This window comes from Pristis pectinata, chromosome 22 (genome assembly GCF_009764475.1).
Source record: "Pristis pectinata isolate sPriPec2 chromosome 22, sPriPec2.1.pri, whole genome shotgun sequence".
Classification (NCBI taxonomy): Eukaryota; Metazoa; Chordata; class Chondrichthyes; order Rhinopristiformes; family Pristidae; genus Pristis; species Pristis pectinata.
This window is the reverse complement of record NC_067426.1, coordinates 11,893,148-11,920,419: the sequence shown is the minus strand read 5'-3', so window position 1 is coordinate 11,920,419 and position 27,272 is coordinate 11,893,148. Positions and strand designations below refer to the sequence as shown.

The 27,272-nt window shown below is 45.5% G+C and overlaps 1 protein-coding gene across 5 annotated transcripts in view; it reads right to left on the bottom strand.

Moving 5' to 3' along the window:
• LOC127581755 (transcription factor HIVEP3-like) overlaps positions 1 to 27,272 on the bottom strand; it is a 414,925-nt gene that overhangs the window by 46,921 nt on the left and 340,732 nt on the right. For all 5 annotated transcript variants that reach the window (XM_052036442.1, XM_052036447.1, XM_052036443.1 and 2 more), the window contains 2 exons: positions 21,509 to 21,556; positions 789 to 6,089 (listed from right to left, as the gene is read on the bottom strand). In XM_052036442.1, coding sequence (XP_051892402.1) covers positions 789 to 5,771 — 4,983 coding nt within the window. In that variant the 5' untranslated portion in view covers positions 5,772 to 6,089; positions 21,509 to 21,556. The remainder of the gene's footprint in view (positions 1 to 788; positions 6,090 to 21,508; positions 21,557 to 27,272) is intronic.

Below are 27,272 nucleotides of genomic sequence, written 5' to 3'. Positions count from 1 at the left end.
AAAACTTGAGCATTCAGAGAGACCTGGGTGCTCTTGTATGAGTTACAGAAAAGTTAATTTCTAAGCATGGCACAGAATTGGGAAAGCAAATGGTGTGTTAGTTGTTTTTAAAATAAGATTCACTGTAAGAGCAAAGACATTTTAATGCAGTCATAAACGGGTCCTCCCCAGGTTATGAATGCCTAACTTGTGTGCCTAACTGAAAGAACGTTTGGGAGACCGGTAGGATGGACTGGTGTCTGCATCGGGGATTGTGATAGATGTTGGGGAAGTCAGGTTGGATCATTACTGAATGGGGAGAAGAGGTTGGGGGTCATCAGACCTCTTTCTGGGACAGAGAGATTATCCATGAGGAGGTGTTGAATAGATGATGGGCTTGTATTCCCAACAGGTTAGAAGATTAAATGTGATTTTATTGACATGGATAACATTCAAGATTAGATGGTGGGAGGATATTTTCTCTAGCTGCAGAGTTTAGAAATTAGGGCAATGGGCACAGAGTAAGAGTTGGTCTTGTAGGGCTGAGTTGATGAGATATTTCTTCACTCATTTTACGAATTTTTGGATTTCTCTAGCCTGGAGGCCTGTGAATGTTTGTATATTCATGAGAAGGGATGATGGATTCTTGGACACAAATGGAATGGATGGGAAGGTGGAGTTAAGATAGAAGATCGACCATGGCCTCCTTGAAAGATGGGGCATGTTTGAAGGGCTGAACAGTTTACTCCTGCTCCTAAAACTTATGCTTATCTAAGCAATAAAGCCATGCCTTGCTGCTGCCACCTTACCTCACTAACTCGGAGCTTCCTTGTACTCGATGGGACCAACTTCCCTGTCTGTCGCCGTGAAGCCGTAGCCATGGTGTAGACTTCCTTGCTGGACATCTGTTTTGACCTCAGAAGCGCGAGGCTTAGCTTGGTAGACATGCCCGGTAGGTTGGGATTGTACAGGCTGACACACCAACTGGCATACACGGAGGACCTTCGGTCAGTTTGCTGTGTGGGATTTGGCTTGGTGTACTTCAGGTAACACCAGCTGACGTTGGTGGTTGTGTGAAGACTGGGGAAGTGCAGTACATGCTGAACGTCACTGACGTCTGTGACGAGAACGGTGTTGGGCTTTGTGGGACTGGCGACTGAGGGTTGATCAGGTAAAGTGCTGGAGGTGAGCGTCTGAAGCTCTTGCAAGTGCAGTGGAGACCTCTCTTGGACCGCCTCCTGGGGATCCTCCTTCTTCACTGGCTCTAGTGGAGTTTTACCTCTGTACTGATGTCCTGACCAGAGCTCGTGCTTCTCTGAGGTCCTGGGCAGCTGTAGGGGGGATGGCGAGATCTGGACAGATAAGGCCTTGGACTCAGCTGGACACCGTCTTGCCGGCTGGGGAGACTGTCGCCTTGCAGCATCTTCTGCTCTTGCTTCAGTTTTCTCTTCAGATTCCTCTTCAATCTCTTCCTCCTTCACTCGCTTCTGTTGCTGGGTCTCCATGGTCAGTTCTAAGCTCCCCGCCGGAGACAGCATCCGTTTGCTTCCACCAATAGTGGATGGGTAACTCTCTGCCCCGCAAGTCCCCTCTGTCGTCGAGGCAAGCGGCACATATCCTTTCCTCTCTGTCATGGGCAATGGTACCCTCAGGTAGGGTGACTGGATCAAGTCCCGGTGGTGGCCAGCGATCATCTGCGTCAAATCCAGCCCTATGCCATGCACCGCAGCACTGCACACCAGGGTGGCTTTGGGTCTGCTGTCTTCTACCCTGCAGATGACCACAGTGGTTGGGCTCTCTGCTGACTGTGTCACCAGCATCTGAGACAGGGTTGTGTACATGGCGCTCCCGTAGGTTGGCATGTGTGTCTGGACCCTGACGGGCACCATGAACGACACCATGGGCCGGAGGGGCTCGGGGGATTCGGTGATGGTGGGCTGGGCGACCGAGGAGGAGGAGGCGGCGGAAGTGGCGCTGGCCGAGCTGTACTCGGGCTGCGAGTGGAAGGGGGTCGGCGGGGACGGCCGGGAGGGGGGCTTGTGGTCCCTGAAGTGGCCAGCCCCGGGCCCGGCCTGCAGCTGGAAGGCCAGCTGGGAGCGGACGGGCAGGAAGGGGAGGGCGGGCGGCGGCGGCAGCAGCGGGGAAGGGCGGGCCGGCGGCAGGTGCTGCAGCGGGAAGACGGGGAAGGGCAGGGGGTCGGGCGCCGACAGCAGGGCCGACATCTGGCCCCTGAAGGCGGGCGGCGGGTAGTGCTTCTGCTCGGCCGCCGGCGGTGGCGGCAGCTGGAACAGCTGGAAGGCCTCAGCCGGTGGCTGGGCGGGGAACACGTCGGCGGGCGGCTGGGCGTCGCCGGGCTGAGGCAGCAAGGCGGCGGGCGGAGGGGGCGAGTGGTAGCACGACGCCGGACCCTGCGCTCCCAAAGGCGGCGGCGCCTCCTGCTTCTCCGGCCTGGGCTCTGGCTCGGCGCAGCCGCTGAGCGTGGCCTGGCGGACCAGTAGGCACCTCCGCCGCTCCTTGAGGGGCGAGGGCAGCTTGGGCCCCGGGCTGGAGTCCGACGACAGGCTGCCGTAGTCGAAGGACTTGCTGCGGGCCTCGGCAGCCTCCGAGGGCGGCTGGCGGCCCGAGGCCTGCTCGGACGAGGAGCGCCTCATCTCCCGCGGGTGCTGGTAGTGGGCGGGGACCGTCAGCATGTGCGGGGCGGCGGCGGACCGGCCGTGCGCCTCGACGGGCGGCCCGCCGCCATCCTTGGGCGCGGCCGCCGACCCCTCGTCCCTGTCGAAGGACGCCGAGCGGCCGGAGCCGTGGGACACGCTGCTCTCCTGGCTCGGGCTCCGGGACAGCGTGGCCGACTCGAAGCTCGACTCGCCCGACGACTGCGACATCTCGGCCAGCCGCAGCCGCTTCTTCTTGGGCGGCAGCTTCTCGGTGGGGAACTGCGACAGCGTCTGGCTCCTCTGCGGCCACTGGAACTCCTCGGGCGGCCTCTCCGGCTCCTTGGCACCCACCTCCTTCTCCTTCTCCACCTTGTCCGGCTCTTCTGTCACCAGGATCTCGGGCACCTGGATCTTGCGTTGGCGGACCAGCCGGGCTTGCAGAGGGTGGTGGTGTGGGCGAGGCTGCTCGGCAGATGGTGGCCATGCCCTCCTTGCTTCGGCCTCACTGACCTGGGCCGGGTACTCGGCTGACGGGCCCTCCTGCGGGCCCAGGTGCTCGAGTGACTCTGTCTTCTCGAAGGAACTGGGCCTGCTCAGCTTGTTGGTGTGTTGGATGACAGAGATCTCCTTCCCCGTTGTCCTTTTGCCCCCTGTATCCGAGCTAGGGCCCGGGGCTGGGTAAGGCTTCACCTCGGTGGACGTGGGCCTCGGCCTGACCCTCGGCTCCGAGCTCGCCTCCATCACCAGCCGAGCTTCGCCCTTGCTCATGGATGGGCTCATCACCAGCGGGACGACGGAGGTCTGAGCTGGCAGTGGTAACGAAGACTGGGCAGGAGTGGCGCTGCTAGGGCCCGCAATGGAAGCGGGGTTTGGCCTGCTGCCGTAGTCACCTGGGGGTTCCTCATCGTCTCCAAGACTCTTCTCTTTCCTCCTCTTCCTCGCCGGGGTGAGCTCCAGGGAGGGACGGAGCTTGTAGTGCACTATCTGCGGTTGCACGTCGTGACCTAGAGGCCTGCGTTCCATCTCCTGAGAGGTGTGAGCCAAGTAGGGCCGGGACCTTGGCGCGTGCAGTTCTGAGCAGTAATATTTCTTGTGTGTTTCATAGTTGCTCCGTTTCCTGTAGCGGGCCCCGCAGATGTCACATTCGTACATCAGCCCTTTGGCCCTTGGGCCTTTCTTGGTCTTCTTGGTGGGGTCAGTCTCAGTGGGCTCTTGCTCTTCGCCAGCCCTGCTTGGGGCTGCCTGCATCTCCTTTGCCGAATACCCTGCTTCTTCTGTCTGATACTCCATCCCTGATGGCAGCTCGATTGCCTTCTGCCTTTTTAGCATGCGGTGGTGGGTTATCAGCCCATGGCTGAAGGCCTGGTCAGGCTCCGTCATTCTGTCATCGAACGAATGGCTTCCTTTGAAGGCTGGCGGGGCACAGGAGCTACCTGCAGAAGGCATGGAGTTGCTTCTCGTCAGAGGCACTGTTTCAGTGGCACCATGGCCATGATGAACAGCTGAGAAGGCAAGCCTGCTAGGATCTGAGCTCAGGCCACCAGACCCCAGCGACTTGAGGTCGAACTGAAATGAATCTCTGGAGGAGCTTGGCTTTGGCGACTCTATGCTACCCCGCCTGGACAGTGAAGTGCGACGGGGTTTGACGCTGTCAATCTGGCTGGTGTCCACCACTGCTTCGTTAATTGTGATGAGTTTGGTGATGTGTTCAATGACATTCTGTTCCATCTGGGCTTTGGGCACGGAAAATGAAAGCGCCGCAGGCTTCTCTTCCACCTGCTGCATCCTCTGCGTTGCACTTGCGGCAATCATGGCTGTTCTTTGACCGTAGCGGCCGTACTTCCCCAGGATAATCTCGGCGTAAGACTTGGCGCTAGCCTGCGGTGGGCTCAGCTGCTGTTCGGCGCTCTCCGACCGGGAGAAGTAACCTGACTCTGTACTCCCTTTGCTTCCCGGGCTCAGAAAGGTCTGGGATTGCTCATCAGCCAAGGCCTTCCTCCTCTCGCTGAGCCGCAGCGCCAACTTCTGCTTTATGGTGTGTGAGTCTTCCGGCTTGTGGCCGAAGGACAGGTCGAGGGAGGACTCCGAAAGCTGCGAGCCTTCATCGAGGGACGGAGTCTCGCTCGGCTGAGCCAAGGTAAAGGCTGGCTGCCTGGGACTCGGTTCCTGAGTGCCGAACGAGCCGCAGCTTGGAATGTGCTTGTGTTTGGACAGCGGGTCGAGGGAGTGACCCATCATGCCGGCAGTCTCATCTTCGGAGTCTGTGCTTTCATCTCCTTCAGTGTGCTCCTCGGGTTCATCCCCACTGAGCTTCTCCATCTCCAGACTGGAGGTTCCAGGAAACGTCTCTCCTTTGGCGCCAGGGACCAGCCCTGCTTTGAGTTTATGGGCGTGAGACTTCCTATGTTTGTACAAGTTGCTTTTCGTCTTGAAGGAGAACCCACAGGAATGGCAAGGGTAGGGACGCTCGCCAGTGTGTGACCTGATGTGTTTCTGGAGCACACTGGGCTTGGCACAAGGACGGCTGCAGAACTGGCAAATGTACTTGCCTGGCTTTTGAGGCTTTTTCTCCTTTCTAGGTGCCTCCTCCTGTTTCAAGGGAACCTGAGCAGTGTGGTGGCCGTGAACAGGTTGGACAGGCTGAGACTCCTCCTTGGGCATGATGGGAGAACGGGAGGGGAGAAGATGCCGGTGGGAGTGAAGACCAGAGGGTAGGAATGGCCCGGAGGCCATGGGCCCTCTTGGGTCAAAAAGCTGCCACGATCGTCCCTCCAGACCAAGCTCCGGCTTAACTGGAGCCATGAACGCAGACGTCATGGGTTGCTGCAGGAGCTGCGATGAGGTGTGGTGCACCTGCTCGTAGGAGTAGGCGCTGGTGTGCTTTGGCAGATCTGGCGCCGGAGCCTGTTGATGAGCACGTTCCGTGGGCGCGGGAATGGGCAGCGAGCCTGAGAAACACGGCTGGGGTGGGATGATGTCGCCACCGAGGCTTCCTTGGGGAAGGAGCTGGCCTGGGTGATAGGCAACAGCTGACCTCCCACTTGAGGGACCAATTTCAACCTTGCTTGACTTCCTGCCTGGGCTCTGATCAGACCTTCCTGTACTCTTCTGGTGGGCAGTGCTTGACTCAGGCTCCATGACCTAGAGAAAGGCTTCAAGTACTTTTCCGCGGAAGGTCGGCGGGATTCATTTGCTAAATTTGTCGTCTTTAGAAAGTCCCTGGTCTGCTCACATTTGCTGGGAATGGTTACTGAGTTAAAGTTCTGGCACGGTATTCCTGCTTGATATTGATCCAGAGAACAAGGGACATTTAATTTAAGTTCACTTCATGGTGAGTCCCTTTGAAAACAATTATCAATCACACACGACATCAAGATTGTCATTCCAAACAATTTGTCTAGGACCTTCTTTAAAGCTTCTTTTTTCTTCCATTATAACCCGGTGTTGACACTAATCCTGCAAGATAAAGAACATGCACCACAGTCAGTGATTGCATCTGTATTGCACAGCTTCCAGCATCTTTAATCAACTAAGATATCCCAAGGCATTTTGCAGGAGACAAATGCAATTAGACATTCAGGCAGGTGACTAAAAGGAGACAGAATTGGAGAGTTTTGGAGGGAACTTCCTGAGCTTGGGTCCAAGGCAGCTGAAGGCATAGCTACCAATCATGGATCGATGAAAGCTGACCTGATTTTTTTTTGCAAGTCTAAGCAAGTCACAAACATATGGCACGCAGTTTCTGTCCTATCCCTGCAGTAGCTTTTATTCCCCCCGCCCAACCCCTTCCCCATAAGAGCGTTGCCATGGGGAAAGGATTTGGAGACCCCTGAGAAAAGAAATTTGGAAGGGGGCAATTGATGATTTGCAATAATTTGTTTATCCTTAGCTCTTGCTTTTTGCATAAGTTTTAAAACACAAAACTGACAACATAAGATGAGGTTTCAGGTGATTTGATAATCCTGTTGGGGAAAGGCCCCGACAAATACACCAGAGATTGAGTATTTATCTTCTCATTTTAAAAAGAATGGCTTCGAGAGGAACCCAGTTACAGCAATGAGTCAGAACAGCTTCCTGTAGTGTCCGTGGATTCTGTTGCATGCTGCTCACAAACAACAAGGATAGAGCGAACAACAGAACATCTTTGCTTGAAGGCAGTCAACACCAAACAACTATGGTATAATGTATTGAAACTCGTACCACGTTACACTGTTTTGAAAGAGGTACATTAGCACACTGCTTCCCTTAAAGTTACATGGCGCATGCTAACCACCAACTATATGCATATTAAAATTACATCAGCAGTTAATTAATAACCTATGCAAAATTATACAATTAAATATTTACAATGACAAAAAAAAATGAGCATAAACTTACTCATTTCTGTTGACTACCAACTTTATCTTATGAGCTAAACTTAACATCTCTGCAGTATCCATTCCGGATACAGACAATTTCCATATATCACTTCTCAACATAAAACTTCATACAGTAAAACTCCAATAGTCCGGCACCCTTGGGATAGCGTCAGACTGGCAGGTTTTCCAGACTAGTCAATGTTATTCCAATTAACACTCCAATACACTTTTAATTCACCTTTTTTAAAAAAGTTACGCAGCAAAATAAAAATGTTCCCAATAAATTTAAAAGGGAGTGTGGGAACAGGGCCCTGGTGAGTACGAAGGGAGTGTGGGATCTCCGATTAGTCTGATAGTGGGTTATTGATGTTACTGTACCTAGTCATACACCTCATACATTTTGTTAGTGCATAACCATAAAATACATGATATATTTGCTGAACACCATGTGTAACACCAAAGATTGGCTAATAATGCTCGTTAACTAACACAGCAATTACAATGCTTTCAGCATATTACCAAATACTATGAACCTCACTAAATAATTTTAAACTTTGAATCTTTTCTCAGGCACCCCACCTTTGTCCCTCTGATCTAATACTTTCTTGCATTTTGACCCTGTCAACCCTGAACGTTTTGCCTTGTCTTCTGTCCCTGTTTATTAGAAAATCATCTGACTTCTAGAACACATAGAACAGTACAGCACAGGAACAGGCCCTTTGGCCTAGTGTCTGTGGTGACCATGAAGCCAGATGAAACTAATCCCATCTGTTTGCACATGATCCATATCTCTACATTCCCTTCATGTTCATGTCTGTGTGCCTGTCTAAATGCCTTTTAAATGCCACTATCGTAGCTACTTCCACCTCCACCCCTCACAACCCGTTCTATGCACCCACCGCTCTCTGTGCAAAAAAAAACTTGCCCCTCATGTCTCCCTTAAACTTTACCCCCTCTCACCTTAAAGCTATGTCCCCTAGTGTTTGACATTTCTACTCTGGGAAAGAGACTCTGATTATCTGTGTCTCCCATAATTTTATAAACTTCTATCAGGTCGCCCCTCAGCCTCTGACGCTCCAGAGACAACAACCCAAGTTTGTTCAACCTCTCCTTTTCACTAATACTCTGTAATCCAGGAAGCATATTGATGATGATCTATGGACTTTTTCTCCAATGACCCCAATTCAGCTACAACTGGTTTCAAGCCTTTGTTGGTGCACTTTGGCTACAGTGTATTAAGCCAACATCATTCATAGGATCCTCAGAACACTTGAGTTGCCTACACAGCAGAATATATTCCCCCTTCAAGGCACCCAGCTTCACTCAATGCATTCATTAGCTCTGAACAACATAAACCCTGTGGATATTACTCCTTCTTAAAACTTGTGTCCTCTGACTTACTGGATGATTTACTTTCCATTTTATCCAATAGTTCCTTGGAAATGACGCAATTGACACCCTGACACGCCAATATCTTCTACCCTCCTGATTACAGACTCCAATTTGCTTCCTTTCAAAGATCAGGCATTTCCATTGCTCTGGAAACGCCAAATTAGACTGAACTCAAACTGCTTTCAAATAGCCTGTCCTTCACTTTGGGACATATCACTGTGGTCTCCATTCCTAGTTTGCTTGATACTTTGCTCTGCCGATTAATCTTTCCATCTTGTGGTGGCCTCTGCAAATGTTTTAGTAATAGACACCTTCTGTCCAAGTATCTTTAACATTGTAATGCAGTATTTGCTTTATTTGCTACCCCACAGCAAGACAGATGTGTGCACTGCACTCCAAAATCATGGCTTGTACAAACCACATTTGATATTCTCTTTATGTCTTGCACTACAACTTAACTTCTGAAAGTATCACATATCCATTCACCACCCTTGCGATTTCACCACAAACCTTGGCTCTGCATCGCTCGATCCTTTCTCAATCTCTTTGGCAAGCAATCACTGCATGCATTAGCCCAACATCTAGGTGAATCCTGGAAAGATCTCATATTCAGCTGCATTTGTTTTTTTATTCATTCAAGGGCTGTGAGCTTGGTTCATCTAATTGCCCATCCCTTGTTTCCCTTGAAAAGGTGGTGGTGAGCTGCCTTCTTGAACTGCTGTGCTCCTCAAGGTGTGGATGTACCTACGATGCTGTTAGGGAGAGAGTTCCAGGATTTTGACCCAGTGATGATGAAGGAATGGCAATATATTTCAAGGTCAAGATGATGTGTCTCTTGGAAGGCAACTTCCAGGTGGGGTGTTCCCATGCTTTTGCTACCCTTGTCCTTCAAGCTGGTCGAGGCTGTGCTTTTGGAAAATGCTGCCTCAAGTGTCTTGGCCCATCTTTTCATCCAGGCTTAACATTCCTCTTCAAATAGCTATCAAACTCTATCTGTGAGCCCACACCCAGATCAACTGCCCTGGTGGTGCAGGCTGTCTGCCTTCTCTGTACTCTCATCCAATGTTTTCTTCTGTCTCCTGAGCTAGTGACTATTTTGTTGCATCTGTGGCTGGTGACACTGTTCTGGCAGTGTTGGACAGTCTTAGACATCTATCTAAGTCAGGTGCCAAGTAGATGGTGAGTTCTGTGGGCTTGATTCTTGCCTGCACCACAGAATCGTGCAGCAAGTAAAACCGTCATGTTTTTCAGCACCGTCTCCGGACCAGTGGCTGTTCTGCACTCTGCTTCAAATGTCAGGGCCAACGCCTCAATGATTTTGCTTGAATATTCCCATTTGCCAGTTTGTAAGGCAGCTCACCACCACCTTCTCAAGGGGAACTTAGGGCAATTCTCGAAGGGCAATTAAATGTTGGCTCAGCCTGTGAAGCCCATATCCCTTGAATGAATATATACAATTTTACATCTAAAATAGTATGAAGATTGCAGCCCTACTTTAGCCTTATCGTGCCTTCACCGCCCTTTTCCTCTAGTCCCTGGTTGCATGTGCCAAATTTGAAACTCTCAAATATATTTTTGAAGGTATTTGGTTAAAATGTCCCTTGTTTTTGTGCTCTAAGAACTTTCATCCGTGGTTTGTGGCACTCGTAAATGCACCAATACCTCACATCTCTCAGGCCCCATCACCAGCAACAATATGACCTTCCTTTTTTCCCCCATTTGGCCATGTTGCTCTGTTCTGTGTCCTCTCCTGGTACCACAGCAATATCTTTTAGATCTCTTTTCATTCTATATACAGGGTGAATGACTGAGGCTCCTCGTTTTTCTTAAACTTACCGATATATCTGTCCAAGCCCACTGCCCGTCATTACTAGCGCTTTACACTTGGAGAATCCTGTTCTCTATTACTTCACACTCAAATTAGTGTTTTGCTGCTCTGTCAAGCAGCAACATCCCAAACTCATCACCAATGTAGTGTTCACTTACTCCTTTTTATTACTGATCAGGAAGGCAAGAGCAGGTCCTCTCCAGGTTACGGCAGGGTTCAGTTCCTACGACCAGTTCGTAACCCGAACAGTTTGTAGATTGGAAATGTGGCCACAAACAGATTTCTCACGTGGCGTAAGATGCCTACAGCCGCCGGCAAATCCATCCTGCCAGGCTCCCAAATGCTCGATTGTATGTACGGGCTGTACGTAAGTCAGGTATTTGTAACCCAGGGAGGACTAGTAACAAGGATAGAGTTGCCAACAAAATATCCTTCACTGATAGTAGTCAACCCTCAACCAACTGCAGTCTACTGGTGAAACAACATACCAAAGGTCATAGTTCTTGGTGTACACAGTTCTTAAAAGATATTGTACTCACCTTAGACTTCACCTAAATACCAAGAAAGGACGTGGTGGGGGAGGGACCCCCAATAATCATTAAGCATGTTAAGGATGTGTGCCAATGTGTGTAATATGCAAGTGTTTAACATGACCATCTACAGGCAGTCAAATTTAAATTTCTGTGCAGACCATTGATACTGAGGGATCTTATATTAACTTAGATTGAGTGGACTAGTCTCTGCATTAATTCAAAAATCAAAACAATGCTGGAAGTTAGAGTCATAGAAATACTACAGAGAAATAGGCCCTTCGGCCCACCAAGTCTATGCCAACCATCAAGCTCCCATTTTAACACTAATCCTGCCCTAACCTACTTTATTCTTCCGACATCAATTCCCCTTTAGACTCGACCACTCATCTACAGGAACAGTTTACAGTGGTCAATTAATATTTGTGGGAGGAAAGCAGAGCACCCAAAAACTCACGGGCAGAATGTGCAAACTCCACACAAGCAGCACGAGTTCAGGATTGAACCCGGGTCACGAGCCAGGAGGCAGCAGCTCTACTAGCAACACTTCTGTGTGCCCTTAGAAACAGAAAGTGCTGGAACCGCTCGGTAGATCAGGCAGCATCTATGGAAGGGGAAACAGTTACCACTTCAGGTCAAAGACCCTTTGTCAGAACTGCTGGTTGAAAAGATGATTTCATTTATTTCACTGCTCTCATCTTCAAGTATGGAAGGCTGTAAAGTGCTTTGTTGAAAGTCAAGATGCTGTTACTTCAGATTTGTTGGAATGGTGACTGACAAAGATGGGTGAAGAATTCCAACTGCAAGATACCAGAAGCTCAGCTTCGCCCTCACGGACTGAACAGATGTTCAGCAAAGTGATCATTGGACAAGCTAACTGAAGGATAGCTCTGTGAGCAGCAGGCTAACTGGAGGATAAAGTGTCCAGCTGCTTTCTTGGAAACTATCATCTACACTTGGTAGGAGGTCATAGGAGACTGGATTGTCTCCACAATAATGATCATGAGTTTAGTCAATTTTTGTTGCCAGGAAGCATGTTTTTGATGCTTCTGATAGAAAAGTCAGATGGCATTGGACCTTCCACAGACATTGGTGAATGAGATGTTTAGCACACGTTGCCATGCCACACAAAAGTCAACTGATGGTCACTGTGCCCTCAATATTCCGGCTCCCTTCTTGCTGAGCTCAGAAGTTTATCATGGCTGTGGTATAATTAGCAACACCGTCACTAACTAACATTCCCAGTGAGCAAAATTTTAATTTATATTTCCCTGCCCGAAAGGGTAGTGGAAGCAGACTTGAGTTTTCAAAACAAATGTAGATAAATACTTTAGGGTAAAACAAAACTACAGGGGAAGAAGTGGAGAATGGGACTACCTGGATTACTTTAACCAAAGAGCAGAATGAGCTCAATGGGCCAACTAGTTTCCCTCTGTACAGTAACGATTCTATAATTCTGTATGACAACATTGTGGTCAACAAATTATTGAATGGTGTAATTGCTAAAGTCTCCTGTTATTATAGTTATAGATCCTCTTCAAATTAAATAGATAATCTGTCAATCAACATTTCTTAAAGGAAATAGACCATCTGGTCACTATCACGTTGTTGTTTAGGGGAGCTTGCCGTGCATAAATGGCTGCTGTGTTTCTTAAGATGCTAGTCACAAAAGTGTTTGTTAGCTGTAAAACATGCTAGATGGATGTGGAAGGTACTAAGGAACTGCAGGACTTTATTATCTACAAGTCTGAAATGGTGCTTTAAATGTTCTCTCCCAGAGTGAGAATGCTACCAAGTGAGCCACTGGACACTCAATTTCTCTGCCTGGATCTTGCCATATTTCCTGCTTTCTCCATGTATTGATTCACAAGAAGGGAAAGGTTAATGAACATTCCAATGAAGGGCCTTTGACACAAAACATTTAACACCATTTCTCTTTCTACTGATGCTGCCAAATCTGCTTAATTTTTCCAGAATTTTCTGTTTTTACTTCAGATTTCCAGCATCTGCACTTTTTGACTTTCAATTAATAGACTAATAATTTGGTCATTTAGGGTGATCGAGCACAGAAACAGACCTTTGGCCCACCACATCCATGCTGACCGTAAAATACCTACACTAATCCCATTTATCAGCTCTTGGCCCAGAGCTTTCTTTGCTTTGGCAATTCAAGTACTTGTCTAGACACTAAATGCTGGGAGAGTCTCTACCTCCACCATCCCCTCAGGCAGTGTGTTTCAGATTCCAATCATCCCCTGGATGAAAAAGTTCTTCCTCACATCCCCTCTAATCCTTGACCCCTTACCCAAAACCTGTGCCCTCTGGTTTTGGGTTCCTCTAAAACTCATAAGGTTAAAATTTTGAAAGTTCCATCTCTTTGGTATTCTTATCAGTGTTAATCTCCAAAGAGTCTGATTTGGATGATCCTGCTTTGGTGTGAAGAGCTGTATACCCAGGAAGGCATTACACAGAACTTGGAGCAAGATGTAGGTCATTCAGCCCACCTGGTCTGTTCCAGTGTTTATGCTCCATAGTCCACTTCATCAAACCCTACCTGCATAAAGTCCTATTCCTTTTTCACCCACGTGTTTATCAAGCTTATCCTTACAGGAATCTACATTATTCACCTTAAGTATTCAGTATTCCACATTCCCAGTCATTAAGAATAGTTAGAAAATTGGGAAATGGGAGCAAACAATAGAGCAGAGTAATCTCCCATGGCATACAAGGAACAGTGGTTTATCCCCTTTATTCATTATTGCTGGCAATTCCCAGTAAATACTTTATCTGTGGCCCAAAAATAGCTGAAGGAACCAAACAGGAAGCACATTTCCAAGGAGAACTGGCCCTGGGTAGTTGGTATGGCAGGGGCATTCCTGTTGTAGACCATTCTTGCTTTTCTAGTTTTTGTTGTCATCGCATGGTTTCAAAGTGCCGAGATCCTTGCAATGGTCAATCCAGGGCGGTCTGGGGTGACGGTGTCCCTAACATTGGTGTCACTGTTGCACTTATTCCATGTTTGCCTTGAGGATATCAGTCAAGCATTTTTCTTGCCCTGAGAAAGAGTGTGTGCCATGAATAACCCCAGAGAAAAGGGCTTTTCTCTGGAGTAGGGAGCCCAACATGCATGGCTCAACAATCAAAGTTGATGTTTTATCCCTTTGGTCTTCATGACTGATGGGTGCATAATTATTCCTCCGTCTTGTTGTGTAGGTTGCATCCATCACCTACAGAATGAGGGAAATCTTGTATGCAGAAAGCCCTTGCAGAAAAAGGACATGCTTACCTTCCCATTTTCCCTCCCACTTTGCACATAAACATAAGGAAACCATATCCCTGCCAACTCACAGCACAGTCAGTGAGCCTATAGTTACAGAATAATGTTTCATCAAATCACAAAGTGTATTGCACAGAAATTGGCTCTTTGGCTTGTGCTCCTTGCCCTTGCTTATATTCCACACAGGTCTCCTCCTACTTCCCTCATTCAACTTCATCAGTAACAAGGTGCTTTATCCTGTAGTTGAGTGCAGCCAAAAACCTGCCACAACTATCTCTAGGACTCTAAGCACATCTATGAGATTCTTAATGTACATCTGAATGCAGGTGGCTGAGAAAAATGCTCTGATCAGGGCAACGCTGTTCTGTATGTGCATTTCTTGTTGATCCATGCAGATGTCCATGTGCCCACTTTAGGTCTAGGAACATGGGTTGTCGTAGTTCATGGAAGCCATGTGGAGGAGGTGGTGATTCTGTCCATTCACAACCTTGCTTTCATAGAGCATTTTTCCAGGAAGGAAACTGTTTCAAGGTGCTTCCCTGGAGCCTAATCAGCTGACATTACCCCACGTAACCAGAAGTTACTTCTCCATTTCCACACCTGCAAGTGCGTAAAACCACAAGTTATCGTCAGCAATTCACTGCTGCGCTCAGACTGAAATCCTCCTGGGAATTCAGTGAGGGAGTGAGAAGTTGCACTGAATCTTTAACCCTTGCTGGAGAATTCACCCAGGGATCAAGTTATGTTGCAGCTTTATAAAACTCTGGTTAGGCCGCATCTGGAGTATTGCTTTCAATTCTGGTCGCCCTATTATAGGAATGATGTGGAGGCTTTGGAGAGGGTGCAAAAGAGGTTTATCAGGATGCTGCCTAGATTAGAGGGCATGTGCTATGGTGAGAGGTTGGGCAAACTTGGGTTGTTTTCTCTGGAGTGGCAGAAGTTGAAGGGAGACCTGATAGAAGTTTATAGTATTATGAGGGGCATAGATGGAGTAGACAGTCAGCATCTTTTTCCCCCAGTGTTGAAGTGTCTTATTCTAGAGGGCCTGCATTTATGGTGAGGGGGGTAAGTTCAAAGGAGCGGTATGGGGCAAGTTGTTTTATTTTGTACACAGAGAGTGGTGGGTGCTGCCAGGGGTGGTAGTGGAAGCAAATACAATATAGGAGTTTAAGAGGCTCTTAGATAGGCACATGAACATGTAGAGAATGGAGGGATATGGATGTGTAGGCAGAAGGGACTCATTTAGTCAGGCTTTTAATTACTAGTTTAATTAGTTCAGCAAAACACCAGAGGGCCTGTTCCTGTGCTGTACTGTTCTGTGTTTTACAGTTAATAAAACTTACCAATGGATCATTCAATTAAAAAGAAAACCAACCTATCATTTAAAAGCTCTTCTGAAAGCAGATAAAGAATTTTATTAAATCCTTTCCATGAGGAAGACCAACACAAGCATATTCAGCCAGATGTGAAGAACACGAGTTGCTTAACTTGATTTAAAGATATATTTTGATTGCCCCAATTTAAAAAAAAATAAATAGAATTCTCTTTTCTGTAACACATTTCATTACTTTTAAATACATTTTTCCCAATTTAGATGGCTCCTTTGGTACAGATGATAATTTAGCCCCCTTCATCAGCATTAGAAACATACCCATGTTATTTTCAAAATACATCACAAATGATCCCAAATGATGTCCAGCCAGGGGAATGGATCAAGTAACTGGTGCTCAATGAGTGCTATTTATTGCAGTAAATTATCATTGTGTCAATCACTTTACTATCCACAGGAGTCATACTTTGGAAGGTAATGAACAAATGGGCTTCAATCAATTGAGATGCTTTTGCTACATGAAAGAAAAGATGCAACCTGCATTTATATGAAGTTTTCATAATCTGGAGACATGTTGCAAGCCTCATCAAAGCCAAGGGTAGAAAGAAAACCTTGCATTCTTACAGAGCTTTACATGGCCTCAGAATATCCCAAAGCCCTTTTAGAACCAATGAAGTAATTCTTGAAGTTCATTTGCTCTTTAACGTAGGAAAAGCAGCAATCCAGTTGCACACCACAAAGTCCTAATTATGACCAAATATTTTACTAGTATTGTCAATAAAAACAATGGCCAGGACATAGAGAAGAAATCCTCTGCCCTTCAGAATAGTGTAGAAGGTGGTTTTACATCCATCAAAATCAGGACTGACAGGACCTGGTCCAAAAGAAAGTGCTGCACACATTCAGTATTGTGTTGGTTAGTCAGTGTTGACTAACCCAGATTGTGCACTCAGTTCTTTGCTGAGCACCTTTAAACCCTAAGTCTTAAGCCTCTGCCACTAAGAATGATTGACTGCTAATTGGCATTAGGTACTGAAGCCTTTGCTCACAAATAAATAAGTAAATATCTCAAACCACATTAACATTGTTAACATGTACTGTGGAAAAAGAACTGTCAGATGAATTATACTTGGATTCCTGGAAGACACTTGCTAAGGTGCCACATCAGAGGTTCATGTAGAAAATAAGAACTGAGGCTCTAGGAAATTATTTTTTGGCACAAATGGAAAATTTGCTTGCTAACAGGAAAGAGCTGGCATAAATGGGTCTTTTTTGGTTGGCACAATATAATGAGTGGCGTGCCACAGAGATCAGTGCTGGGCCTCAACTTTTTATAATTTTCTATAATGACAGATGAAGCCACTGAAGGCATGGTTGGTAAACTTTCTGATAACACAAAGATAGGTATGAAAGTATGTTATGAGGGGGAAACAAGGAGGTTACAAAGGGATTTGGACAGTTTAAGTGAGAGGGCAAATGGAATACAATGTGGGAAAATGTGAAAAGCAATTACATACATGATTGCAGAGCTGAGATGCATTGGGATCCTAGTGTATGATTCACAAAGGCTTGGATGCAGGCACAGCAAGTAATTAGGAAAGCTAATGGAATGTTATTGTGTACAATGAGGGGAATTGAATACAAGAGTGGGGAGGTTATGCTTCAATTACATAGGGCTTTGGCGAGACCACATCTGGAGTAATGCTCAACTACATCTGAAGTAATGTGTAAAGTATAGGTCTCCTTATCGAATAAGGATGCAAACATGTTGGAAGTAGTTCAGAAAAGGTTAACAAGATGACACCCAGGATGTGCAGGCTATTTCATGAGTAAAGTTTGGACAGGCTGGCCTTGTATCTGTTAAGAGCAAGAGGCACCTTCGTTAAACATACAAAGTTTTGAGGAGTCTTGACAGTATAGTTGGGGGGGGGGGGGGGCGCAGTTAGCAAGTTCCCTTGTGAGAGAATCTAAGAATCTAAGACAAGAAGTCACTGTTTAAAAACAAGGGGTTGCCAACTTAAGACAGACGAGGCGATTTCTTACAGAGGGTCATGCTTTTTTTTGAACTCTACCTCAGAGTGGTGGAAGTAGAGTGACAGGAAGTGGTGGATAGATTTGGGATAAGTAAGGGGAGGGGTGAAAGGTTACTGGGGTACATGGGAATATTGGGTGGAGATTTACTGTCAGATCCACCATGTGACCTATGCTCGCTGCCAATTGTAATTAGGGTTTGCTTTACTTCACCACAGATGATAGTAGAATTAGCTGATTTTTGGATGCAAGGTTAGGTGGAGCCCAGGATGAGAAAATAAAACAATTTCTGATTTTATGGGTGTGTGCAGCAAGATAAATCACAAAAGCAAATGATTAAAGGATATACCATAAACATTTGAGCAGCATAACTCAGTTTGGCTGCTGAATCTAGGAATGTTGAAGCACTATCTGGGCTCCTTTGACGCTGTTTAGCTTCCGCCATGTGCAGCATTACAGTGTTCTTTTAAAGATCTAAATTCATTTTTTTATCTTTGTACATTACCAATCAAATTTCCAGTAACATCTGCCCCTTCGTAGGGAAAGATTAGATTCATTCTACTACTCATTCCTTACCCGTGTGCCCAGAGTCGATCTGCATTGCTTCAGTTTGCTGTGTGATCAGCCCTAGTTCAGTGGGAAGCCAAGACTCTTCTGGTGAATGAGAAAAATCACCAGCAAAACCCAAATCGCCACTACAGTTTAGCAACACGATGACCACCCTGATCACTTTGCATCAAAATGGACGTCTTTTTTGGTTCCAATTGTGCTTTTTTCTTGCAAAAATTGTGTTTCATTTAGGTTTGTTTTTCTTGTGAATGCTGCTTATATGACGCTATGTGCCTGTGATGCTGCTGCAAGTGTTTTTCATTGCACCTGTGCATATTGAGCATATGATAATAAACTCGCCTTTGACTTTCTCCCTCTTAGCTTTCCAATCTTCAAATGATGCCCCTTAATTTTGTTTCAACCTTTCGCCATTTGAGCGAGTTCCTTGGCTTGATTTTGACAATTCCACTCATACTTCATCCAAACTTTTTTTGACATCTCTTCTCCAAAGAAAGCAAGTTACCTGAAGGATTAGGGATGAACAGGCAATAAAACCATCAGTGTGCTGGCAACTGATTTACTTTGGTTGCCATGCAATGTAACGCCTTGGCAATGCTGATGGAGTGTGTGTCACAGATCACTGAGCAGTAGTGAGGCCAATCTGTTCAATGGCCTTATTAATCTGAATTGAAGCACTGCATCCTTATTCATCCCAAAAGCAGCTTTCTGAAAAGGCTTCAAAAAGACAGTTCCTTTTGCTTCAACAAACACACACAAAATGCTGGAGGAGCTCAGCAGGTCGGGCAGCATCTATGGAGGGAAATAAACAGTTGGAGTTTCGGGTTGAGACCCTTCATCAGGACTGATGATGAAGGGTCTCGACTCGAAACATCGACTGTTCATTTCCCTCCATAGGTGCTGCCTGACCTGCTGAGCTCCTCCAGCATTTTGTGTACACAGACCCAACAATATGATTAATTGATAACTCACTGCTAGGTTTGATGATCAACAACGTCATCTTAGTGCATCACACTTCTTGCAGGTTGAACCGCAACCTTCTGCATTGAATGTTTTACTCGATGTTTCACTGAAACCAATCAGAACTGACCGGACTTTTGCATAATCTGTTAATTACATTTGCAACAGACAGATTTTAGTATTGTACCCAAATTGAGGGTGTAATTGCAGGGTCCAATATGGTCTGTGCCATCTGCCATATTGGTTAGGGCTTTATAGGCAACAGGAGGCGCAGCTGAAACTGACAATGAGCTTATTGCTAAACACCCATTTTGAACCCATTGGTTAGCCAGCACAGGGATTGCCACAGTCTGCAGCGTGTGCTGTGATCAGTTCCTCTCACCATGCTCTAGCCAAACTGGACATCCTTCAAGGAGCCACTGGAGGCTGCCAGCCAAAAGTCTCAATCCACCATCTGCCACTCATTATCTGACTCTGTCTCCTAATTGCCTTTGACTGGAAATTCTTGAGAGCCTGCAACCACTGACCCAGACTCACCAATGCTCTCCTGCTGAGGCAAATGGGCCAACCTGCCCCAGTCAAGCTGTGAGCCTTGTACTTGCTCTGATTTTGAATGCAATCAGCTCCAAAAGCTTTTATTTCATCTTATATTTTCTGACAAGATATCAGGATGAAAAATCCTGGCTTCTGGGATTGGAATTGGCTATACCTTTATAAGTAACATGGAGAGGGGTGCAAATGGCAGACAATTCTTTAATCTGCATCGGTATGATTGAGCCTGCAGTCCATCAGTCTTGATGAACATTGACATTCCTTGGTCTCTGAAACCATAACCTTGGAAATTCGGCATGTTCAATACTCGCACCTGGGTTGGGGACTATGCTGGAAGATGCACCACACTGCTCCAACAATGTATTCCAATTTCAAAATGCCCTGGTGAGATCAGTTATTTCCTGCATCAGTGAAACTGCTGCCCGAACACTGAATCAACCACACTATTATTTGCAAGAGCTCCCCCGAATCGGATCTGTGTAAACTTCTTACTTTCATAACCACTGTCCTGCCAGACAGTTGGAAGAGACTTTGTTAACAGTGAAAAGCAATTGAATGTAGACTCCAAAGGCAGCCATCCAGCCACACTGGTCCCCTGGGGCTTGGATCTTTGAACCCAATCCAGACAGAAAGCAAATTGCTCTAAGAAATGCAAGTGACCTAATGGAAACTAATGCTGCAGAGCCTCAATTCTCAGTGGATGCTGCATTGATATACAGGACTATCCCAATCCAATATACCAATCTGGTATCCACTGAACCTAGTTTCCCTCACGAGGCTGGACACAAGGAGAGCGTGGAAAGGTCATGTCTGAAACTATTCTAAAGAAAATTTTTGCCATTGTGTAGCACCCTACACAACCTAAGCCTGTATCAATGAGCTCTACCACCAAGGATATTCTCCTGAAGTGTAGTCACCCTTGCATCTTGGCAATTGCAGCAGCCAATTTATCCACACCGATCTCTTGCTAACAACAAGCGTACGGTACAACAAGCGGCACAGTAGCGTAGCGGTTAGCGCGACGCTATTACAGCGCCGGCGATCAGGGTTCGATTCCCGTCGCTGTAAGGAGTTTGTACATTCTCCCGTGTCTGCGTGGGTTTCCTCCAGGTGCTCCGGTTTCCTCCCACATTGCAAAGACGTACGGGTAGGTTAATTTGGGTTTAAAGTGGGCGGTGTGGACTCGTTGGGCCGGAAAGGCCTGTTACCACACTGTAAATAAGATTTTAAAAAATGTCATAATAACCAGATAAAATAAAGAGATCGAGATGAACACCAAGCTACAAGAATTCCGCTACTCCTCTAAAACAGTGGTAATTTTTTTTTACATTTACCCAACAGGAAAGATATGGCCCAGGTTTAATGTCTAATCTGAAAGATGACATTCCTGACACTGCAATACTTCCTCAGTACCGACTGCCAGCCTCGAGTACATGCTCAATCTTGTACCTACAACAACTCGAACAACGGTGCTTCTCACTGAGGCAACTACTAACCCTTCTCCAAAATTCCAATCAACCACAACGTCAGAGCTAAGGGCACTTGTGTTTTGTGTACCATGTGTCAGAGGCTGAAAACAGGTAGAAATTTAGTGAATGCAGCTGGTTGCAAATTAGGATTCCCTGCAATAAAAACACAAATCAAAATGACCTTCACAGCAAGTACAACTGCCACTTTCACTTTAATCCTGGAGTTTTTAAAATCAGGTTACGAGCACCCTTGTGCCACCCCATAGCCAATTGGAAAGCAATATTTGCCTCTTCATTATCCCATTGAGTTACTCTTGACTTCTCCTCTACCTAAGAACCTCTCCCAATAATTCCTAGTGAATCCAAAAGGAATGGCAACTTTGAACTGAAGGGAATTGAGCTGTTTTGGAGATTTCAGGGTTTGGGCAATTTGAACTGAACTTCTGATAAGGGAGGGAGGGAGTGAGGGAGGAAGGTTTATTTACCACTGAACACCAGAGTAAGAGCAAATAGATGTATGAATAATTAAACATAAATTATGGTTCAGCATTCACTACACAAGACTGAAACAGCTCTTGTACCTGCTGCTCCTGAATTTGGTTCTTTACAAGGTGTCGTCTTTGTTATATCTGTAAAAGGAAAACAAGAAACTCGTTAAAGTGAGAAGAGCCTTTTGGACTACCTGAGCATTTCTAAGTTTCAAGCAGTGTCTCCCATGGAAATGAATTCCAATTTTCTCATCCTAATATTTCTTCTTTATGAAGCAACACCGTGGCACTGTGCAGAAGGGTCACCAATGCTGGCTGGACATTTTCCTAGAGCTTTCATCAGTGTCTGACACACGTGTCCACGTCACCCTGGCTTCCTGCAGCAAGTCAACAACCAACAAAATGATTGCTGAATACAATCAGAGTTTGTTTTCACCCTGTCTCCAGTTTTGTTATAATAAATGCTTAAAGGGAAATTAAAAAGAAAATTAGTAACCCTATGATTTTTCTCTCATGCAACAGTGTGCTGGAGATCAGTTCCTAATGCTTCTAGATCAATCCTGGCGCATTGGAAAATGTTTGTAACACTGTTTAATTTTGGATATTCCATCTCTTCAGCCCACCCATACCATCCCTATCACCTGGTGAACACCCATTAGCTTAAAAATATCTCAGCTGGGGGAAGAGAGAGAAAATTAACTGCTGGCAAAACATAGCAGTGCAAATATTTCCTGTTGCTTTACCACAATAGTTATTTCAGCAGTCTCCCAGTCTGAGAGCAAGTGAGGCCAATGCAAATAACTGTAGGAATGCAAACAGCCAATGAAAACAACTCCAACAATTTAAATTTATAGCATCATAGGTTCAAATTTGTGACCCAGAAAGAAGGGCAAAACACTACAAGTTTCAAAATGTACAACATCCAGACAGTAGAGTCATGTGCAGCTTATGCCAGGATGGCCAACTTCCAGGGACAGCACAGTGCCACAGCTGGTAGAGCCACTGCCTCACAGCGCCAGAGACCCGGGTTCAATTCTGACCTCCAGTGCTTTCTATGTGGAACTTGCATGTTCTCCCTGTGACCGTGTGGTTTTCCCCAGGTGCTCAGGTTTGGGCACTGTAAATTGTCTCTATTGTCTAGGTGAATGGTAGAATCTGGGATAATTGATGAGAATGTGAAGAGAATTTTTAAAAAAGGGCTAATGTAGGATTAGTGTAAATGGGTGGTGATAGTTGGCACATACTCGGTGGGCTGAAGGGCCTGTTTCTGTGCTGTGTGACTCAATGATTCTCTGACTCCAAGCAAAGAAACTGACACAAACTCTATCATGCACTGTTAGTTCTTGATAAGATGGAAAGTGCTAAGATCATGATTATTAATGTTATTGCATTGTAATTTTTCCATCAAGTAAAGTGGTGATCTCCCACTTGGCATTGATTTGCAGATGGTAAGTTGTACCTCACAGATGGAAGAATCTGATGTATGACAACACAATGACACGATGCACCCATTAATACATTTACAGTGCAACTATTCACCAGGATCTATTGGCATGGCTTTTAAGTTAATATTGAGTAACTGATCACAGATCATGGACTATAACTAAAAGGCCATCAAAATGCCTGAGTCAGCTAACTTTGAACACCAATGTTATTTAGTTAAAAGGTTCTCAGTCCTGTATGCTTCTATTACTTTTCACATATTCTCCTTACTCTTTCTGCCACTTCAGACTTCTCTACAGTCATCTGTAAATCGTCCACTTCATTTGTGTATGATTTCTGTATTCTCATTGATACTGCATAGTTTCGATATGTGCCCTGTATTACCATGCCCAAATATTAGTCAATATCAGAAAATATGGTAGCTGACAGTCACCTATCAAGGGTTTGAACACATCTCATGGTCTTAACACCCATCATAACCCTAGACTGCACAATTCTACATCATACAAAAGTTTAGTGCATCTTTTCAGGACTTTCCAAAGTACTTCTGAAGTATAGGTGATATACAATACAAACAGGTAACAATGCTTCTTCAATTTTGTGCAGCAAAAATATGATCAAATTACTTTATAGCTCATTTATTTTAGAACCCATACTACACGGAGCCTATCCCAAATAGAACACAGGAATAGGAGACAGCAATTTAGTCTGTTACCTATTATGCCACCCAGAAGAACGAGTCTAATCTGTGACCCAGCTCCATGTATTTCGTTCCATAACCTTGGATTAACCAATCCATCAATTTCATATTGTTTTGCACGCAGCAATTGACAGAGTTCCAAATTACTACCATCCATATTTCACTCCTGAAAATCCCATTCAAGCAATTTGAGCATGGAATATCCAGGTGAACACTCAAGTGAGTGAATGTTGTGTATAATCTGAGTCACGGGTTTCAATTGGGATGAAAATATTCCTAAAAATGTTACTCTTGTAAGGATTTGTTGATGGAATGTGGACTTTGCTAACAATGGTAGCATTTGTTGTCCATCCCTAATTACCTGAACAGAGGAGACACTTAAGAGTCAACCACATTGGGTCTGGAGTCACATGTAGGCCAGACTTGTAAGGATAGTAGACTTCCTTCTGGGAACAGCATCAATGAACCACATGGGTCGTTGGAAAAATCAGGCAGCTTTTTAACTCTAGATTTAATTGAATTGGAATTCCTCAACTAGCACAGTGGAACTCATGAGCCTAGATGCTAGTCCAGTAATTTAACCACAATGCCACACTTAAAGCATCTCCTGGGTAGAGGTCACCAACTGACACTAACATCAATATTTCTTTAATATTTACTTATTAGTCACATGTACATGGAAACACACAGTGAAATTCATCCTGTTGCACCAACACAGTCTGAAAATGTGCTGAGGGCAGCCAACAAGTGTCACCACGTTCCGGCGCCAACATAGCACGCCCACAACTTCCTAACCCGGTATATCTTTTGGAATGCGAGAGGAAACCGGAGCACCCAGAGGAAACCCATGCAGTCATGGGGAGAACGTACAAACTCCTTACAGACAGCGGCGGAATTGAACCCGGGTCACCAGCACTGTAATAGTGTTACGCTAACCACTATACTACCATGCCGTCATTACAAGTAGTAAGTAATGTAGCTAAGAAGTGAGATTGTGGAGTAAAACCACTGATGGTCCACACTTTGGTGTTCCTGCGTGATCATGAAGGGAATGTATGATAGATCAGAACGAAAAGCTGCTTCACAGATCACTGGGAGCCAATGATGGTAATTGGGCTTTTACGATCAATGTTGACACTGCCCTCCATTTTAGCCACAAGCTGTTCAGTACATTAATATGATGATGTTGCAGCTGGGACTACATCAACACTGTGGTCAATGGTCTACTTCAATGAAAATATGGTAGCTGACAGTCACCTAACAAGGGTTTGAACACATCTCACAGTCTTAATATCCATCATAACCCCAGACTGCACAATTCAACATCGTACAAAAGTTTAGTGCATCTTTTCAGGACTTTCCAAAGTACTTCTGAAGTATAGGTGATATACTATACAAACAGGTATCATTACCAGACCAATGAAAGAAAAGGAGCAAGAAAGAGACCGAGCTAAAGACAGAGAAAGAGAGCTGGATGAAAGAGGAGTCAAACCGAACATGCAGAGAGGTAGAAAGGAACGTATTGCAAAGTAAGAAAGAAACAAAAACAAGTGGAATATGCATTTCAATTTGGTCCTTGAAAATTCGTGTCTTTGAAAGTTTGACTTACTGTTGTGTATAAAATGGAATGAGCCATTCCATTCATTTCTATCAGATGCAATGGAAGTATATTCACAAGAATTGGTCACCATTGAAAGACTTTGATCCGTGCAGTTCACCTTTAAGCTGACAGTTGTCAATACACTGATCATGGAGTGGCTATACAAATCATAGTAATCAATCTCTAAAAATGAGTCGAAAATAGACCAAGAAATCTTGTAAGGAAAACCCCAGTGGTGGACAACTTTGGGAATCGGAGGGCCACAGTCACTTATTTCCTCTCATGTATTCTACACTCACCATGTGTCATTTCTTAAATTACTCACATTGTAACACAAACTGAAAGAAATCTGTCTTGTCTGCACTCAAGTGTCAAAACAGCTTGGCATCCTCAATGTGAATGTGTTTGACACAAAGAGGAATGTAGGTGGTACAATTGATATTAAGATAATGCAAAGGCTGATGCCAAATTTTAAAAAGCCATTGGAAAGAATTCACTTTCTACTGGAGTGAGGTGGCAGAGATACAATATTCAAGGCAGACTAACATGAATCAGATTGGTGCCAAGGTCCTCTGTGATAGAAGATATGAGCGCGAAAAGGCAACGGAGAGGATAAAGCATAATAATACTGTTCCTCCCCAGAGCACGGAATGGTTCTGCTCCTGTGAACTCTTTGGAACCCGGACCATTCACAAGTGGGATATGCAGTCATGAACCGAGTTCCTAGGCAGCAGAAGATACCTGCAGCCCTGCTGGTCTCCCAGATGCTCGTTTGTATGTACAAGCTATACATAAATCGGGCATTCGTAACCTGGGGAGGACACGTACAATTAATCCAACAACAGCATCATCAACACTAGTATCAATAGTCAAGATGGTCAGCAAGAAGGGATTAACAAAGTGTTTATCCTTCAGACACTTCAATTGTAGAGATAACTGGTTGTTCGAAAGACGGGCATTCATCTGACACCATTCATAGTCTCCTGACATCCAAATTGCAAGGAAACCAATGAATTACTTCTTTCTTATTAAGACTATGGTAGTACCAAAAAGGAGGCAATCACAATTGAGAGTTCCACAAACTCTAATTGAAATAATGGCCAGTTTTGCTGAGGTTGAACAAGAGGTCAGTATCGGAAAGAATACTGTGGAGAACTCTCCTACTTTGAAAAGCTACATGGCATCTTTTATATCTACCCGAGAGATGACCAAAACCTTAGCCTACATATAGAGTTTTAAGCATCTTTGAAGGACTCTTACTTCAGTTTCTTGGGGACTTTTTAAAAAAAAACACATTAATGGCATTAGCAGTGCTTGCTACTGTTACAGTCCAAAGAATTTTTGGACCATGACATCACCAGTGCAGCACAAGCATAATATAGGAAAGCAAAGGTGCTTCACCCAGAGCCATCACCAGATGGCACCAACATGCTCATTCAAGTCTTTATTCCCCACTCCCCCCCCCACACACACAAATATACTTCTAGCAATTGTGAATGTGTGTATTTTATCTGTAGACCGAGGCAAATAGTTGCAGTGTATTTTGCAGCTAGCTGACACACACAGCAGCCATTATGCACTAGTGGTGAAGGGAGTGAATGTTTAGAGTGATGGGTGGTGTGTCAATCAAGCAAGTTGCTTTGTCCCAGATAATGTTGAGCTTCTTGAGTTGTTGGAGGTGTACTCATCCAGCCAGGTGAAGGGTATTCCATCACACTCAGACCATGTGGATGGTGGAGTATTGGAAGGTGAATCACTCCATATCCAGCCTCTTATAGTCACAGTATTTATCTGGCTGGTTCAATCAAGTTTCTGGTCAGTGTTCACCCCCAGGGTATTAACAGCGGGAACCCGGTAAACTTCAATGATAAATGGTGAGACACTTTCTTGGAGATGCTCCTTGTCTGGCTCTTTTGGCACAACTTTTACTTGCCACTCATTGGCCCATGCCTGAAAGCCATCTAGCTCTTACTACATGCAGGTGAAAAACACCATGACACTGGAAGAACTCAGCAGGCCAGGCAGCATCCGTGGAGAAAAGCAGGCGGTCAACGTTTCAGGTCAGGACCCTTCTTCAGGACTGAAGATAGGAAAAGGGGAATCCCAATATATAG